Source organism: Lithobates pipiens, unplaced genomic scaffold (assembly GCF_037356315.1).
Source record: "Lithobates pipiens isolate NorthernLeopardFrog02 unplaced genomic scaffold, aLitPip1_a1.2 Scaffold_28, whole genome shotgun sequence".
Classification (NCBI taxonomy): Eukaryota; Metazoa; Chordata; class Amphibia; order Anura; family Ranidae; genus Lithobates; species Lithobates pipiens.
Window position 1 is genome coordinate 15,590,849 of NW_027507789.1, and position 15,351 is coordinate 15,606,199.

Genomic DNA, 15,351 nt, shown 5'->3' on the forward strand with positions numbered 1-15,351 from the left:
CTGTTTATCCTATCCAGAGCCAGAGATTGGGTACCTGTTCACGTGACTGCTATAACAGGCCAATCACCGTGATCACAAGGCCCAGGGAATTGCTCTGGAAGAACCCTTTAAAAAAAGGACAGCAGTAAGGGGTGGATTCATTTATATTATGTCTTAACTGATCTCTCCAACCATCCCCCCCAACCAGGGTACATCAACATGCTAAAAACATTCTTAAATCTTAAACCTGTTTTCAATACATACCCTATTTTTACACCCAGCAATGTCATCACTGGGTCTTGCGCTTCTCTAAGCAATGCAGGCAGATCATGCTGGTGGGAGGGGCTGGCGGGGTGCTGTACATCAGTGGTTCTCAAACCTGTCCCTCAAGTACCCCCAACAGGCCAAGTTTGCAGGTTTTCCTTCATCTTGCACAGGTGCTTTAAATCAGAGTCAATGGCTTGGTATTTTTGGACAGCCATTTCATCTAAAAGAAATTCCCAAAACATGGCCTGTTGGGGGTAATTGAGGATTGAGGTTGAGAACCACTGCTGTGCATCACTTCCTAAAAACGCACACAGCACATTGCCTCAAAACTCCTCCCCTGTTGGCACAGTAAAATAGTTTATGGCCAGCTTGGTGCTAACAAGCTATTTAAATCAGGGGTCTCAAACTTGCATCCCTTCAGCTGTTGCAAAACTACATGTTCCATCATGCCTCTGCCTGTGGGAGTCATGCTTGTAACTGTCAGCCTTGCAATGCCTCATGGGACTTGTAGTTTCGCAACTGCTGGAGGGCCACCAGTTTGAGACCCCTGATTTAAAGGGACATTAAAACGTGGAGATCAGCAACCCACCCCATTTTGGATAGAGAAAGGGAGGGATTATAACCTCTTTAAAAGTGATTGCAAATATTTGTTAAAAAAAAAAAAAAAAAAAAAAAAAAAAAAAAGATTATACTTACATTGACTGTGCAAGGGTTTTGCACAAAGCGGCCCCGATCCTCCTTTTCTCGGTCCCCGCCGTGCTCCTGGCTCCTCCACTCTTTGGGTGCCCCCTCAGAGAGCCGCTTCCCATGTTGGCACTTGTACTGCTGCTGGGTCCACCAACACAGAAAGCAGAACTCGGCCCCCGTAGCTGGATATGATTGACAGCAGCAGCCAGTGGCTCCGCTGCTATCAATCTATTCCAATGAAGACCTAAGAGTGGCTGGAGCTGCTGGATTCATCCTCAACGCTGCAATGGGCTGCTGCAGGACAGAAGGTTTTTCACCTTATCAAGGTGAAAAACCTTGAGGACTACAACGCCTTAAAAAGGTTTATTTTTGCCACCTGTGTCCCATTGGGGAGATTTGCCTTCACTTCCTGTCCCATAGCCAAACAATAAGGGAGAGAAATCCCTGCAAACAAAGAGGATTTCTTGCCCCCCCCCCCCCCCTGCCCAGGTCACCAGAACTAGTGTCCCCATAGATTTCTCCCTCTATTACTTTTCTGGGGACAACCCAACCTCATCCCTCTCCACTCTAACACACACACAAAAAAAAAAAGTTTTGCCTTTAGTTATACTTTAAGCCTTTTGGGGTCCCCAGGATGTTTTGTGATAATGTAGAAGTATGCAGAGGGACAACATGGGCTCTCTTACTCTATTGCTGCGGCTTCCATTTCTTCTTCTGTGATTAGAAGTCTTCTAATGGCTGGGTCCAGATGATGCAACTCCCCGCGCATGCGAACAGAACAGCACTTAGCCCCCAGCATTGTTACCCGGAGCTGCACATGTACGGCTCTCAGTGTACAAATCATAAACTGCCATCAGGCAAAAAGACGTCCAAACTCTCCAAAGCCAGCAGCTTCCTTTTATGTTTACTTCTGCCCTAACCCCTAGGCGTCGGCTCGGTGGTACGCAAATATGCAGGCTCTTGGCATGGGCATAACTGCTTACCAAATAGCAGATACAGCTGAGAGCGGGCGCCCTGGGAACTCCCAGCACAGTTACCGGCAGCTAACGGAAAGCTTCCAAATGCTTTTTGCGATCAGGAGCTTTCCCAATCACGTGACAGCCAACCACATGATCATAAACCCCAGCATCTGAAACCTCTTAAAGGGCCAGGTGGCGTCGGCGCAAAGGATCTCTATGAAGACCAGCATTTCTACTCCAAGGGTGACACACACAGTTTTATCTCTGAAACTCATATAGCTGGCGGCACCCAGATGGTTGTCTCTGTGATTTTCCCTGGGGGGGGGGGGGGGGGGTTCAACAGCTACACATGTACTGCATTCAAATTGGAGCTCCCCAATATCTGGAGGATTCCCCTGAAGTCACATCCCAGTCGTATCGTCCCCTTACCTGAGTGATGGCCTCCAGTTCTTGAAGAATGGCCTCTTCGTCCTCTGTGGTCAGATTTCCAGCTAAGAGCTCATCAATTTGCTGCAAAAAAGGGAAGAGGAAGACGCCATTATTTTTCTGCAACGGCTCCAAACATACAACACCCCCTCTGCCTACAACTTTATCACATTTATACAGAGCGGGATATTTTCTAGAATTTAGCAAAGCACAAAGAGCCATTTATACCAGAGACAGCCCCAGAGGAGCTTCTACCCCCTACCCCTCTACAGAGCAAATGTACCTGCTGGTATGTCCTGGAGCTCCCCCCCCTCATTGTTATAGTGTCATTACTTACTCTCTGATAGTCAATGCCTTCCTGCGTCTCATCCCATAATCCGCTCCACCTCTTCTATGGACATCACCTGAAAAGAGACCAAAACATGTTAACTCTAGAGCTCTCCAAGGGACCCCCCCCCCCCCCCCCACATTCACTCCCCACCACCACCTCCAAAACAATGGATACAGTTTTAAAGCAACCCTGTGTTTAGCCCCTGGGGGATAAAACAGCTTTTCTTGCTTTAATACCTCCCTGCAGCAAATACTCACCGCTCCCCAAAATCAGCTGCGGAGAATGAAGAAATAAACTTCTACGGGGGGGGGGAGGGGGGGGACATGTGACTGCACTGGGCCAATCAGCAAGCATGGTAACACTTATGCTCGGAACATCCAGCCATCGTGTACAGCTGTGCTATGACAGAAGACGCTCCAATGAGCTGGGACACACTGCAAAACCAGTAGCCAATGGCTGTGAGAGCTGATCAGTGTGCTCAGATTAAGGGAGGGGGTCACCAGCTCAGTGGGTTGGGGGGGGGGGGAATTGCCTAGTTTGTACAGTGACCTCTCAGGTTTTCCTCCGTTCAGCTTGTGGGGTTGCGTGCGTCAGGTTTTAGAAGGTCCTGGTCCTGGATTGGCTGCGACTTCAGCGATCCAGAGCCTACAGAGAGCGGCTTCACTTATTCCCAATATCCATGTCTGGCCATTCATAGCAGGCTGCGTATTGTAACTGGCCAATCATAGAAGGGGGTGGAGACATGACTAGCACTGATGTCCATCATGTCTACGGAGATATAGGTTATAGTTTCTGTATTATGTAGATTTTTTTTCAGAACTTCCCATATTGCCCATTCACATCAGACCCTGCCCCCAAGGAGCTTACAATATAAAGTCCTTATCTCACATACAAACTATGATCAGCAGCCAATGACTTGACTAGCGTTCCTTTGGAATGTGGGTGGAACCCACAGAATCCAGAAGAAACTCACACAGGACACACACACAGGACCCCAGTGCTGCAAGGCACTAACCACTAAGCCTCCGTACTAAACTAAGGAGAATGATGGCACTCTGAGCTTTAGAGGACCGCCTTCTTCCTATCAGGTTGGAGTGACTCTGCAGGCAGCTGTTGTGTCCTGTACACAGGAGCTCATAGAGGACCCATAGTGTGGAGAGCAGCGAAGACTCCTATGGAGCAGTACAAGGGGGCCAATGCAGCTCTGTCACCTCTGACCCCCCCCCCCCCCCCCGCAGCTCACACTCACCTCATGCATCTTCTTCAAGCAATCGTTGCCAATTTTTAGGCCTTCAATGACTTTCATTTCAATCTGAGCAAATTCAATGTCTTCCACCTGGAAAGATAAGGAAATGCAGATGAGCCAAAAATCCCCCGCCCTCGTAGGATCATTCATAAAAATTTTACAAAGTCAACAAAAAGAGCATTCGGTGGAAAAAGAAATGCGAGTGGCTAGGCGACCGTCTCTATCCCCCCTCCTACCCCTTTCCTGGTCCACCCCTCACCCCCTCCCCCCAACCACCTCTATCCTCCCCTCCTCTTTACCCCTTTCCCTGTCCATCCTCCACCCCCTCTCTTCCTCCTCCCATCAACCCCTTTTCCAGTCCACCCCTCACCCCCTCTACCCCCCCCCCCCATCCTCTCTAACCCTTTCCTTGTCCACCCTTCACCCCCCTCTTTCCCCTCCTCCTGCCTACCCCTTTGCCTGTGCACCCCTCGACACCTCTATCCTCCCCTCTCTACCCCTTTCCCTATGCACCCCCTCTATCCTCCATTCTACCCCTTTCCCTGTGCACCCCCTCTATCCTCCTCTCTACCCCTTTCCCTGTCCACCTCTCACCTCCCTCCTTTATCCTCCTCTCCTTGCTACCCCTTAACCCCCTCAAAGCTAGCTGCAGCAGACACTTGGGTACCTCCTATCCTCCCCTCCTCTCCCCCCCCTCCCTGTCTATTACTCACCCCCTCTATTCCTCCCTCCTCTCTACCCCTTTTCCCTGTCCACCCCTCATCCCCTCCTCTCTACCCCATTTCCCTGTCCACCTCTCACCTCCCTCCTTTATCCTCTTCCTCCTTGCTACCCCTTAACCCCCTCAAAGCTAGCTGCAGCAGACACTTGGGTACTCTCTATCCTCCCCTCCTCTCTCCCCCCCCTTTCCCTGTCTGTCTATTACTCACCCCCTCTATCCTCCCCTCCTCTCTACCCCTTTTCCTGTCCACCCCTCACCCCCTCTATCCTCTCCTCCTCTCTACCCCTTTTCCTGTCCACCCCTCACCCCCTCCTCCTCTCTATCCCTTTTCTGGTCCACCCCTCACCCCCTCCTCCTCTCTACCCCTTTCCCTGTGCACCCCCTCTATCCTCCTCTCTACCCCTTTCCCTCTCTAAACCCTTTCCCTGTCCACCTCTCATTCCCCCCCCCCCCCTTATCCTCCCCTCCTCGCTACCCCTTTCCCGGTCTACCCCTTAACCCCTTCAAAGCTAGCTGCAGCAGACACTTGGGTCACCAGCTGGCTGTGCTGTACAGCGGAGCTGTGTAAAACTCAAGCCTGCAGAATTAGAGGTTTAGCTGGAATCAGACACGAGTAAGGAAATCGATGAAGGGCTCACCATCTTCTCCAGGTTGCTGATCTGATTATCTGTCTTCTCCAGCAGCTGCTCCTGATATCGCTTCTTCTTCAGCAGTAATTTGGCTTTTCTGGGAAAAAAATAAATAAATAAAAAGAAGTGTGAAATAACGAGACAAATGGAGATGGAAGTGGGAGAGCTCAGCGGGTGCAAGACACGACTTCAACACATTCCCTTTACCTGAAAAAAATAGAGGCCGGAAAATATTTAACCAACTTCCTGACCACCCCACTGTCCCTTGAAAATGTTTACAATGCCAGGGGGGATGAAAAGGATCGGCGATCATGTGACCGCTGTGATTGGAAAGTAGCGTGTCTACAGCAAACAGGCGAGCATAGTGTGATGTCACACGTGGCAGGGTGTGCTTCTCTCTGAACACAGCTAGGCGGGGGCGTGGTAGAGGGTGTGGCAGCAAAACTGATTACTAGAGATAGAGGCCTGGCATACCTGTATCCTCTAGTTGGCCTGTTTTATAATCGCCATCTTGGGATTTCCTCTCCCTTTGCCACAGGAAGCAAAAAAGACAGCCAGCACCAGAACCCCAGCAGGAGATTCCCCTTTCCATTGGTTCTGGTGACAACTGTAAAACATTCCACCATCAAATTCTGCCCCAACGAAAAGCAGCCTCCAGGGCAGGCAACGAATGGACAGATCGGGACCCTGGCTGGGATTCTATTTGGGGCCCCGGGACAGAAGCCTCACTTACTCTTTCTTGCCATTGTGGAGCAGCTGTTTGGCCAGTTCACGTTCACGCTGCAGCTGGAAGGAGATCTTCTTCTGAATATTGCTTCAGCTTGTCCCTCTGCTGCTTGAGTTGCTGAAATACAACAAAAGATATATAATGAGAACCCCCTTTTACCTTCAATATATGAAAAAAGGAACTGTGTGAAAAAAGACCAACACTGAAGACCATTCAACACATGACCAGACGGGCCTCCTCTTCTCCTCCTGATAGAAGGAGGACCACACTGAAGGATTCCCATTATCACCAACCAAAACCAAACCCTTCTTCTCAAGGAACCCCCTCCCCCCCACTCCCAACCCCCTCTAGGTTTTTTTTTTTTTTTGCCAACAACTAAACAGGTTATTACGTGGCAACTCCAGGAATCCTTGAGGATGGTCAAATCAGAGACTACAACGATGAATAGTTCAGGGAGGGACAAAAGCCAGAAAAAGGTTTAAATAGCAAAGACCAACCTAGACAGGACAGAAGAACTTCCCAGTCTGGGTGAAGACTGAGTGGAGTGCCGACACCCGGACTGGACACTACAGGTCCCAAAAATAAAAGGGAACCACGTGAAAAAGACTATCACTGAAGACCATTCCACACATGACCAGGCCACTTCCTCTTCTCCTCCTGATAGAAGGACTACACCGCTGCAGGATTCCTCGTCATCACCAACCAAAACCAAACCCTTCTTCTCAAGGAACCCCCTCTGGGTTTTTTTTGCCAGCAACCAAACAGGTTATTATTAAGTGATAACTACAGGAATCCTCCAGGAGGGTCACATCAGAGACTACAACCATGAATAGTTCAGCAGGGACCAAAGCAAGAAAAAGGTTTAACTAGTAAAGACCAACCTAGACAGAAGAACTGCCCAGTCTGGGTGAATAATCAGAGGTGGACCATGAGGTGGCGCTGTGACTACCACAAAAGATGGTCCCAGGCCTCCAAAAAAAGACTGAATGGAGTGCCGACACCCGGACTGGACACTACAGGTCCAAAAAAAGGGAACCATGTGAAAAAGAGCCATCACTGAAGACCATTCCACGCATGACCAGGCGGCTTCCTCTTCTCCTCCTGATAGAAGGACTACACCGCTGCAGGATTCCTCGTCATCACCAACCAAACCAAACCCTTCTTCTCAAGGAACCCCCTCCACCCACTCCCAACCCCCTCTGGGGTTTTTTTTTTTTGCCAGCAACTAAACATGTTATTACGTGATAACTCCAGGAATGCTCCAGGATGGTCACATCAGCGACTACAACGATGAATAGTTCAGGAGGGACCAAAGCCAGAAAAAGGTTTAAAATAGCAAAGACCAACCTAGACAGGACAGAAGAAGAACTGCCCAGTCTGGGTGAAGAATCAGAGGTGGACCATGAGGTGGCGCTGTGACTAGCACAAAGATGGTCCCAGGCCTCCAAAAAAAAAAAAAAAAAAAAGAAAAAAAAGAAGATTGAATGGAGTGCCGACACCCGGACTGGGCACTACAGACCTTAAGGGTCTAGATTACTGTAACAGACCAGACCGATCTTACAACTGACTTCTTAAGTCATTAGAACCCCCTAAAGATTCTGGACAGAGCGGACCTCTACAGAGTCCATTAGATTCTATGTGTCCCAAGATACCACGACTCTTCAACAAAAGGTGGCAGAATCACCTCCTGAGAATGCAAGAAGATTCTTGACTCCGTTGACTATTCCCTAGAACCTCCGGAATTCTACCAGATGGCGTAGCCATGCAGGTCCCCTCGAAAGTGCATTGCAGCATAAGAGGGGCCCCAACTCCTGAGCACTGCAATAGGTGGGCCGTTCTGTGCATTTCATTGTCCTGACATGCTGACCTGCATACGGGATGTCCTCAGTTGAACAACGGGACGTTTCAGGTCTTCAAGAAATGCGAAAGATTTCCCCTTTTCTTCCTTTATATAAAGGAAAGGGTCACAGGTGGCAGTTTGTGATCACATGGGCACGGAACCGTCACTGATGTCCTAGAACTCAATTCTGGAACTTTCTCAGACCTGTCCAATGATTAAGTTCTGTTATCTGTGGGAGTGGTCACATGGTACCTAGTGGTGAGATCTTGAGCGCACTCCCTGCGGATTAGTGGAGGTTTACTATGGGATGTTAGTTGGGGGATTATCTCACCGCTCTACACCTGAGCCGCACTTCCCGACAAAGGGATTAGAAACTAATCCAGATGAAGTTCAGTGGTCACTGCAAGGGAACATATTATATCATTGTCACAGCTTCCTCCATACTGCTACATGGCCTTCCCTCCTCCATACTGCTACATGGCCTTCCCTCCTCCATACTGCTACATGGCCTCCAGAACTCCCTCCTCCCACAGCCTCCTTCATACTGGTACATGGCCTTCCCTCCTCCATACTGCTACATGGCCTCCAGAACTCCTCCCACAGCCTCCTTCATACCGGTACATGGCCTTCCCTCCTCCATACTAGTACATGGCCTCCGGAACTCCTCCCACGGCCTCCTCTATACTAGTACATGACCTCCGGAACTCCTCCCACAGCCTCCTTCATACTGGTACATGGCCTTCCCTCCTCCATACTAGTACATGGCCTCCGGAACTCCTCCCATGCCTCCTCCATACTAGTACATGGCCTCCCCTCCTCCATACTGGTACATGGCCTCCTCCATACTGGTACATGGCCTCCAGAACTCCTCCCACAGCTTCCTCCATACTGGTACATGGCCGTCCCTCCTCCATACTGGTACATTGGCCTCTAGAACTCCTCCCACAGCCTCCTCCATACTGATACATGGCCTCCAGAACTCCTCCCATAGCTTCCTCCATACTGGTACATGGCCTCCCCTCCTCCATACTGGTACATGTCCTCCAGAACTCCTCCCACGCCTCCTCCATACTGGTTACATGGCCTCCCCTCCTCCATACTGGTACATGGCCTCCAGAACTCCTCCCACGGCCTCCTCCATACTGGTACATGGCCTCCCCTCCTCCATACTGGTACATGGCCTCCAGAACTCCTCCCACGGCCTCCCCCATACTGGTACATGGCCTCCCCTCCTCCATACTGGTACATGGCCTCTAGAACTCCTCCCATGGCTTCATCCATACTGGTCTGGGAGGAGGAAGGAGGAGTATGGGCAGAATAGTACAGGAGGAAAATGGGAAGAGGAACACTGAGAAGTCCTCAGGTGTGAGCAGTTGATTTTGGGGGTGGGGTGTTTGCCTGATATTGGGGTATATCCGGGTATGAGCAGTAATATTGGTTATCTGGGTGTTGGGTACTATTGGGGTGTGAGCAGTGATATTGGGTGTAGGGTGTCCTGTTTGTAGGATATTGGGGTATAGAATGACCTGTTCAGGGTATATTGGGGTGTACTTGGGTGTGGGTGTCCTGTTCGGATGATTTTAGGGTTATATGGGTGTGGGGTGATCTGGTTGGGGCATATTGGGGTGTGTCCTTTTCAGGTGATCTTGGGATGCACTGAGATGTGGGTGTCCTTTCGAGGGATATTGGGGTGTATCCGGATGTGGCGTGTCCTGGTCGGGTGATATTGGGGTGTACTCAGGTGTGGGGTGTCCTGGTTGGGTGATATTGGGGTGTGAGCAGTGATATTGGGGTGTAAGGTGTCCTTGTCGGGGGATATTGGGGTGTAGGGTGTCCTGTTCGGGGGATATTGGGGTGTGTCCGGGTGTGAGGTGCCCTGCTCGGGTGATATTGGGGCGTGTCCTGTTCGGGTGACCCTAAAGCGAGTCTCTCACCAGCACAGCCTTGTCCTGCTCGGTGACCCGGCTCCTTCTCTTTCCGCCCGAATATATTGCCCATAGTGTTGCCCGGCGGGCGGCCTCCTCATCCCCTCCGGATCGGACACTTCCGCCTCCCGCACGGCGGCCGGGAGGGACCAATCCAGCCGGGTGCCGTCGCGTCACCGCCCGGTGCAGGCTGGGATGGGCCAATCAGAGACAGGTGACGTCAGCGCGCGATGCAGGCTGGGAGGTGTAGTCCGCCCTGGACGATATCATTGAGGGCGGGGTTACGCTGTCAGATCCTCCCATCCTAGGCGTACAGAGCCACGCTGGCAACGCCCCGTGTTCTGGAGTTGCCCCGCCTCCTCTCTCCTCCCTTCGTCATTATCACGGAATGGCCCCTGAGAGGAATGTGGGGCCCCGCCCACTCTATGAGCTAACAATTTACACACATCTAGTGCGTTCCCATCAATCCCCGCCCCCGAGGAGCTCAGGCCCCTCCCTCCCACACGGGGAGACGGGTACACACCATGCAGAATGGAAGAGCCCCGCCTTGTTTTCTGTCACCTCACTTGGGACTTTCTTTGACTTCTCAGACCCCCTTCACACCGAGGAGCTGTTTCAGGGTGTTTTAGCACTAAAATAGTTCCTGTAAGACTTCTCCCGAGTGTTTTCACACACCGGGGCGCTGCGCTTGCAGGATGGGAAAAAAGTCCTGCAAACAGAATCTTTGGGGCGGCGGAGAGCGTGTGTACAGGAGCGTTCCTAAACCACCCGCCATTGTAATCAGTGGGCAGCGCTGCCAGTGTGCCTGCAAAGAGTATTGTGGGCGGTTTTAACCCTTTCCTTGGCTGCTAGCGGGGTTACAAGCGCCACTGAAACAGCAGTAAAGTGGCACTAAAACTAGCGATGTTTTTACCCCTAATACGGCCGTGATAGCAGTATGAAAGAGGGGAAGAGGTGTCCCCAGGAGGAGATTTCCCCTCACTTCCTGATTTGGTGACACATATAAGACTCTGCATTCTTCCTTCCTTTCCTCCCTTCCTTCCCACCTTTCTTCCTTCCTTCCTTCCCTTCCCTCCCACCTTCCTTTCCCCCTTCCTTTCCACCTTTCTTCCTTCCTTTCCCCCTTTCTTCCTTCCTTTCCCCCTTTCTTCCCACCTTTCCCCTTCCTTCCTTCATTTCCCCCTTTCTTTCTTTCCTTCCTTCATTTCCCCCTTCCTGCCCCCCCCCCCCCTCCCTCCCTTCCTTCATTCCCACCTTCCTTCCTTCTTTCCTTCCTTCATTTCCCCCTTCTTTCCTTCCTTCTCACCTTTTTTCCTTCCCTCTTCCATCCTTCCTACCCCCTTCTTTAATTTGCTTTCCTCTCCCATTCTCTCCCTTACTCCCCTCATTCTTTTCTCCTCTTCTTTCATTTTTTACTCTTTTCTCCTTTCTCTCCTCTTTTTTTTTCTCTCCATTCCTCATTCTTCCTTACCACTCTTCATCCCTTGCCCTGCTTATCATCCTTCATTCTTATCATTCTTCCTTCCTCCCTCATTCCCTTTCTCCGTTTATCATCCTTCCTTCTATCATCTTTCTTTCCTCTTTTGATCGCCTCCTTTCCTTATATTTTCCATACCCCCGCTCTCCCTTCTCTTTCCTCCTTTCTTTCTCTTGTCATTCTTTCTTCCTCCCTCCCTTCTAAAACATTTCCTCATTCTTTCTTTCCTTCATTCCTCCCACTCTATCATTCTTCCTTTCTTTTTTTCCTCCTCTACCTTATCACCCTTCTCTTTCCCTTCCCCTTGTCGTTTTTCATTCCACCTTTATCACTCCCCACCCCACTTCCTTTCTTCCACTCTCCTCATTCCTCCCATCCCCCTCCTTATCATTTTTCCTCCCCCCTCCCCTTTCATTCCCCCCTCCTTACCTTATCATTATTCATTTCCCCTTCCCCTCCCTTCTCATTTCCTTCCCATTGCCCCACCCCTCCCTTCTCATTCTTCTTTCCTTCTTGCACCCTTCATCCCCATCCTCCGTTTCTCTTCTTCTTCCTTAACATACTTCCTTCCTCCCTCCTCACCCCCCCCCCAATTACTTATCATTCTTTCCATTTTCACTCCGTCTCTCCATTGCTTATCATCTGTCCTCCTTTCCATCCATCTCATTCTCCATCCACAAGATGGCAGCAGAGTGATGGTGAGGTATGTATGGTAGGTATAAGGGGACGTACCACCAGTTTGTATCCACAAGGTGGCAGCAGAGTGATGCGGTAGGTATGTAGGTATGGTAATATAGGGGGTGCACCACCATTGTGTATCCACAGGGTGGCAGCAGAGTGACGGTGATGTACGTATGTTAATACAGGGATGTACCACAAGTGTGTGTATCCACAAGGTGCAGCAGAGTGAAGGTGGTGTAGGTATGGTTAATATAGGGGACGTACCACCAGTGTGTATCCACAAGGTGGCAGCAGAGTGAAGGTGATGTAGGTATGGTAATATAGGGGACGTACCACCTGTGTGTATCCACAAGGTGGCAGTAGAGTGACGGTGATGTAGGTATGGTAATATAGGGGGAGCACCACCATTGTGTATCCACGGGGTGGCAGCAGAGTGACGGTGATGTAGGTATGGTGATATAGGGGGAGCACCGCCATTGTGTATCCACGGGGTGGCAGCAGGGTGACGGTGATGTAGGTATGGTAATATAGGGGGGAGCAACGCCAGTGTGTATCCACAAGGTGACAGCAGAGTGGTGGTGATGTTGAATGTATGGTAACACAGGGGGCGCACACACCAGTGTGTATCCACAAGGTGGCAGCAGAGTAACAGTGATGTATGTATATATACCTACATTTATGACCATTTATGACTATTTCCAATTTTTTGTTGTTGAGTCCTGAGCTCAGCCCCCCCCCCCCCCCCCCCCCCCAGTGGTACCCCTAGGGGTTCTCTGATTCATGTTGGCACACTCCCATTTACATAGATTGTAAATACTTTTGAGAGTGGTTTTGGGGAGGGGGGGGGGCTTTCCTAGGTAATTTTACCTCCCACTTATTCCAACTTAATTTCTCTTCCTTGACAGGGTCAGACTATATAGATATACTTTTATCATACTACAGTATTCATTTATCCATATGCACGCTCCTGAAGAGTGGATGAATCCACAAAATGCATAGAGCTATTATATGCCGTGTTTTATACCTAATTATAGGTTTTACCTGACCAAAATCTTTGCTTGTGTTATGTGATACGTACTACTAAGTGGCAATTTGCAATTACTGTATGTATATCTATTGAATGAATTGTATTGGTTTATCTATGTCTACCCTCATGTAACCTATTATTGATTTCCAATAAATTAGAATTTTTACACCTGCTTGCGTCATCTAAAGTCCCAACCCTCAGTCCTCCTTTTTGTCTAATTTAGGTAGGGATGGAGGCAATTGACCTTACCAGGTCACCACCTCATTTAATTAAGAAATAGATGGTGTTGCGCTCCACACCAAATAAATTAAATCTAATAACACAATTACTAAATAATCGCATAAAATCTTGAAAGCGCACTCATGTGATTAAAGTTAGAATCGCTAAATAATCGCATAAAATCTTGAAAAACGTGCTCATGCGATTAAAATTCCATTAGTTCTAAAAATAAATACCAAGTGAATAATCCAGTGCTTGAAATAAAACTATTTCCTACTAATATTCATAAAATTGAAAAATGATCTATATAATCGTGATACAGTGACAGGAAAAGAATCGCAAATCTTAAAATTGTCAAAAGAATTGTGACATCTAACAAATCTGTGTCAGTCCATGAAAGTGCATCCAAGTGCCAGCATGTGTGCAAAAAAATATATAAGATGATAAATACACAATGAAAATATATAAAGCGGTGTGTGGAAAAAAAAAAAAAAAAAAAAATTATTATCACAGAATACAAAAAATAATAGTCCAGCAAACGTGATAAAGAATGTCTCTAAATAAGTATAAAAAGGCTAAATCACAAAGTTCATGCAGAAAATGAAATAAATCCACGCTGTGCTATGTGAAGAAATTAATCCTATGAACAACCCCGGGATGATTCCACCAGTGATTTTGCAGCTCCTTAAACGTGGGTGCTCACACACTGAGTGCAGTGGGTACCTTACCTCACTGCTGTCAGTAAGACAGCAAAATGCTCCAGTGCAACAGTTGTGTCCTCAAATGGGGTGTATATCCTCAGTGGATGTAGGGGACCTTCAACACTTTGCGGTGTATATCCTAAATGTAGTATGGGCGCCCACAAAACCTTTTCCTCTGTGGCAGAAAATAAAAAGCTGTCCCTGTGTTCTGGAGCAGGTATCACCTCAGCCTCTGCTTTCTTCTAGAGAAAACTCCTCCAAGTTCTACAGCAGCTGATGTAATTGAACTACACCCTGGCTCCCGGGAGCAGGGTGTAGTTCAATTACATCAGCTGCTGTAGAACTTGGAGGAGTTTTCTCTAGAAGAAAGCAGAGGCTGAGGTGATACCTGCTCCAGAACACAGGGACAGCTTTTTATTTTCTGCCACAGAGGAAAAGGTTTTGTGGGCGCCCATACTACATTTAGGATATACACCGCAAAGTGTTGAAGGTCCCCTACATCCACTGAGGATATACACCCCAATTTGAGGACACAACTGTTGCACTGGAGCATTTTGCTGTCTTACTGACAGCAGTGAGGTAAGGTACCCACTGCACTCAGTGTGTGAGCACCCACGTTTTAAGGAGCTGCAAAATCACTGGTGGAATCATCCCGGGGTTGTTCATAGGATTAATTTCTTCACATAGCACAGCGTGGATTTTATTTCATTTTCTGCATGAACTTTGTGATTTAGCCTTTTTATACTTATTTAGAGACATTCTTTATCACGTTTGCTGGACTATTATTTTTTGTATTCTGTGATAATATTTTTTTTTTTTTTTTTTTTTTTCCACACACCGCTTTATATATTTTCATTGTGTATTTATCATCTTATATATTTTTTTGCACACATGCTGGCACTTGGATGCACTTTCATGGACTGACACAGATTTGTTAGATGTCACAATTCTTTTGACAATTTTAAGATTTGCGATTCTTTTCCTGTCACTGTATCACGATTATATAGATCATTTTTCAATTTTATGAATATTAGTAGGAAATAGTTTTATTTCAAGCACTGGATTATTCACTTGGTATTTATTTTAGAACTAATGGAATTTTAATCGCATGAGCACGTTTTTCAAGATTTTATGCGATTATTTAGCGATTCTAACTTTAATCACATGAGTGCGCTTTCAAGATTTTATGCGATTATTTAGTAATTGTGTTATTAGATTTAATTTATTTGGTGTGGAGCGCAACACCATCTATTTCTTATTTACTGTCATTTTGAGGGGAGGGTTTGCACCTCTGTCGGTGTTTTTTGCTGCAACCACACCAACCTGCTCTAACTTTACCACTATAGCGCGAGGATAACCTACCATTACCACCTCATTTAACCTCTAGGGATCCGCGCTATAGCCGAATGACCTGCATTGCCGGAACGACGTCTATTGACGTCGTCCCGTGCACGAGCGGCCTGTGCGCTCTGTGATCAACGAGTCTGAGACTGCTGGATCACAGATCAG

General features: G+C 48.3%; 1 protein-coding gene across 1 annotated transcript; it reads right to left on the bottom strand.

Annotated features, from left to right (window-relative positions):
• Positions 1-2,321: 2,321 nt before the first annotated feature.
• CHMP6 (charged multivesicular body protein 6) lies at positions 2,322-9,983 on the bottom strand (the record flags this gene model as incomplete). Its single annotated transcript, XM_077458738.1, is given in 9 exon segments — positions 2,322-2,402; positions 2,656-2,688; positions 2,690-2,722; positions 3,899-3,985; positions 5,255-5,342; positions 5,979-6,052; positions 6,054-6,089; positions 9,747-9,788; positions 9,790-9,983. Coding segments are annotated over 9 exon segments (495 nt in total), but the record flags the coding sequence as incomplete, so codon positions are not given.
• Positions 9,984-15,351: the final 5,368 nt, after the last annotated feature.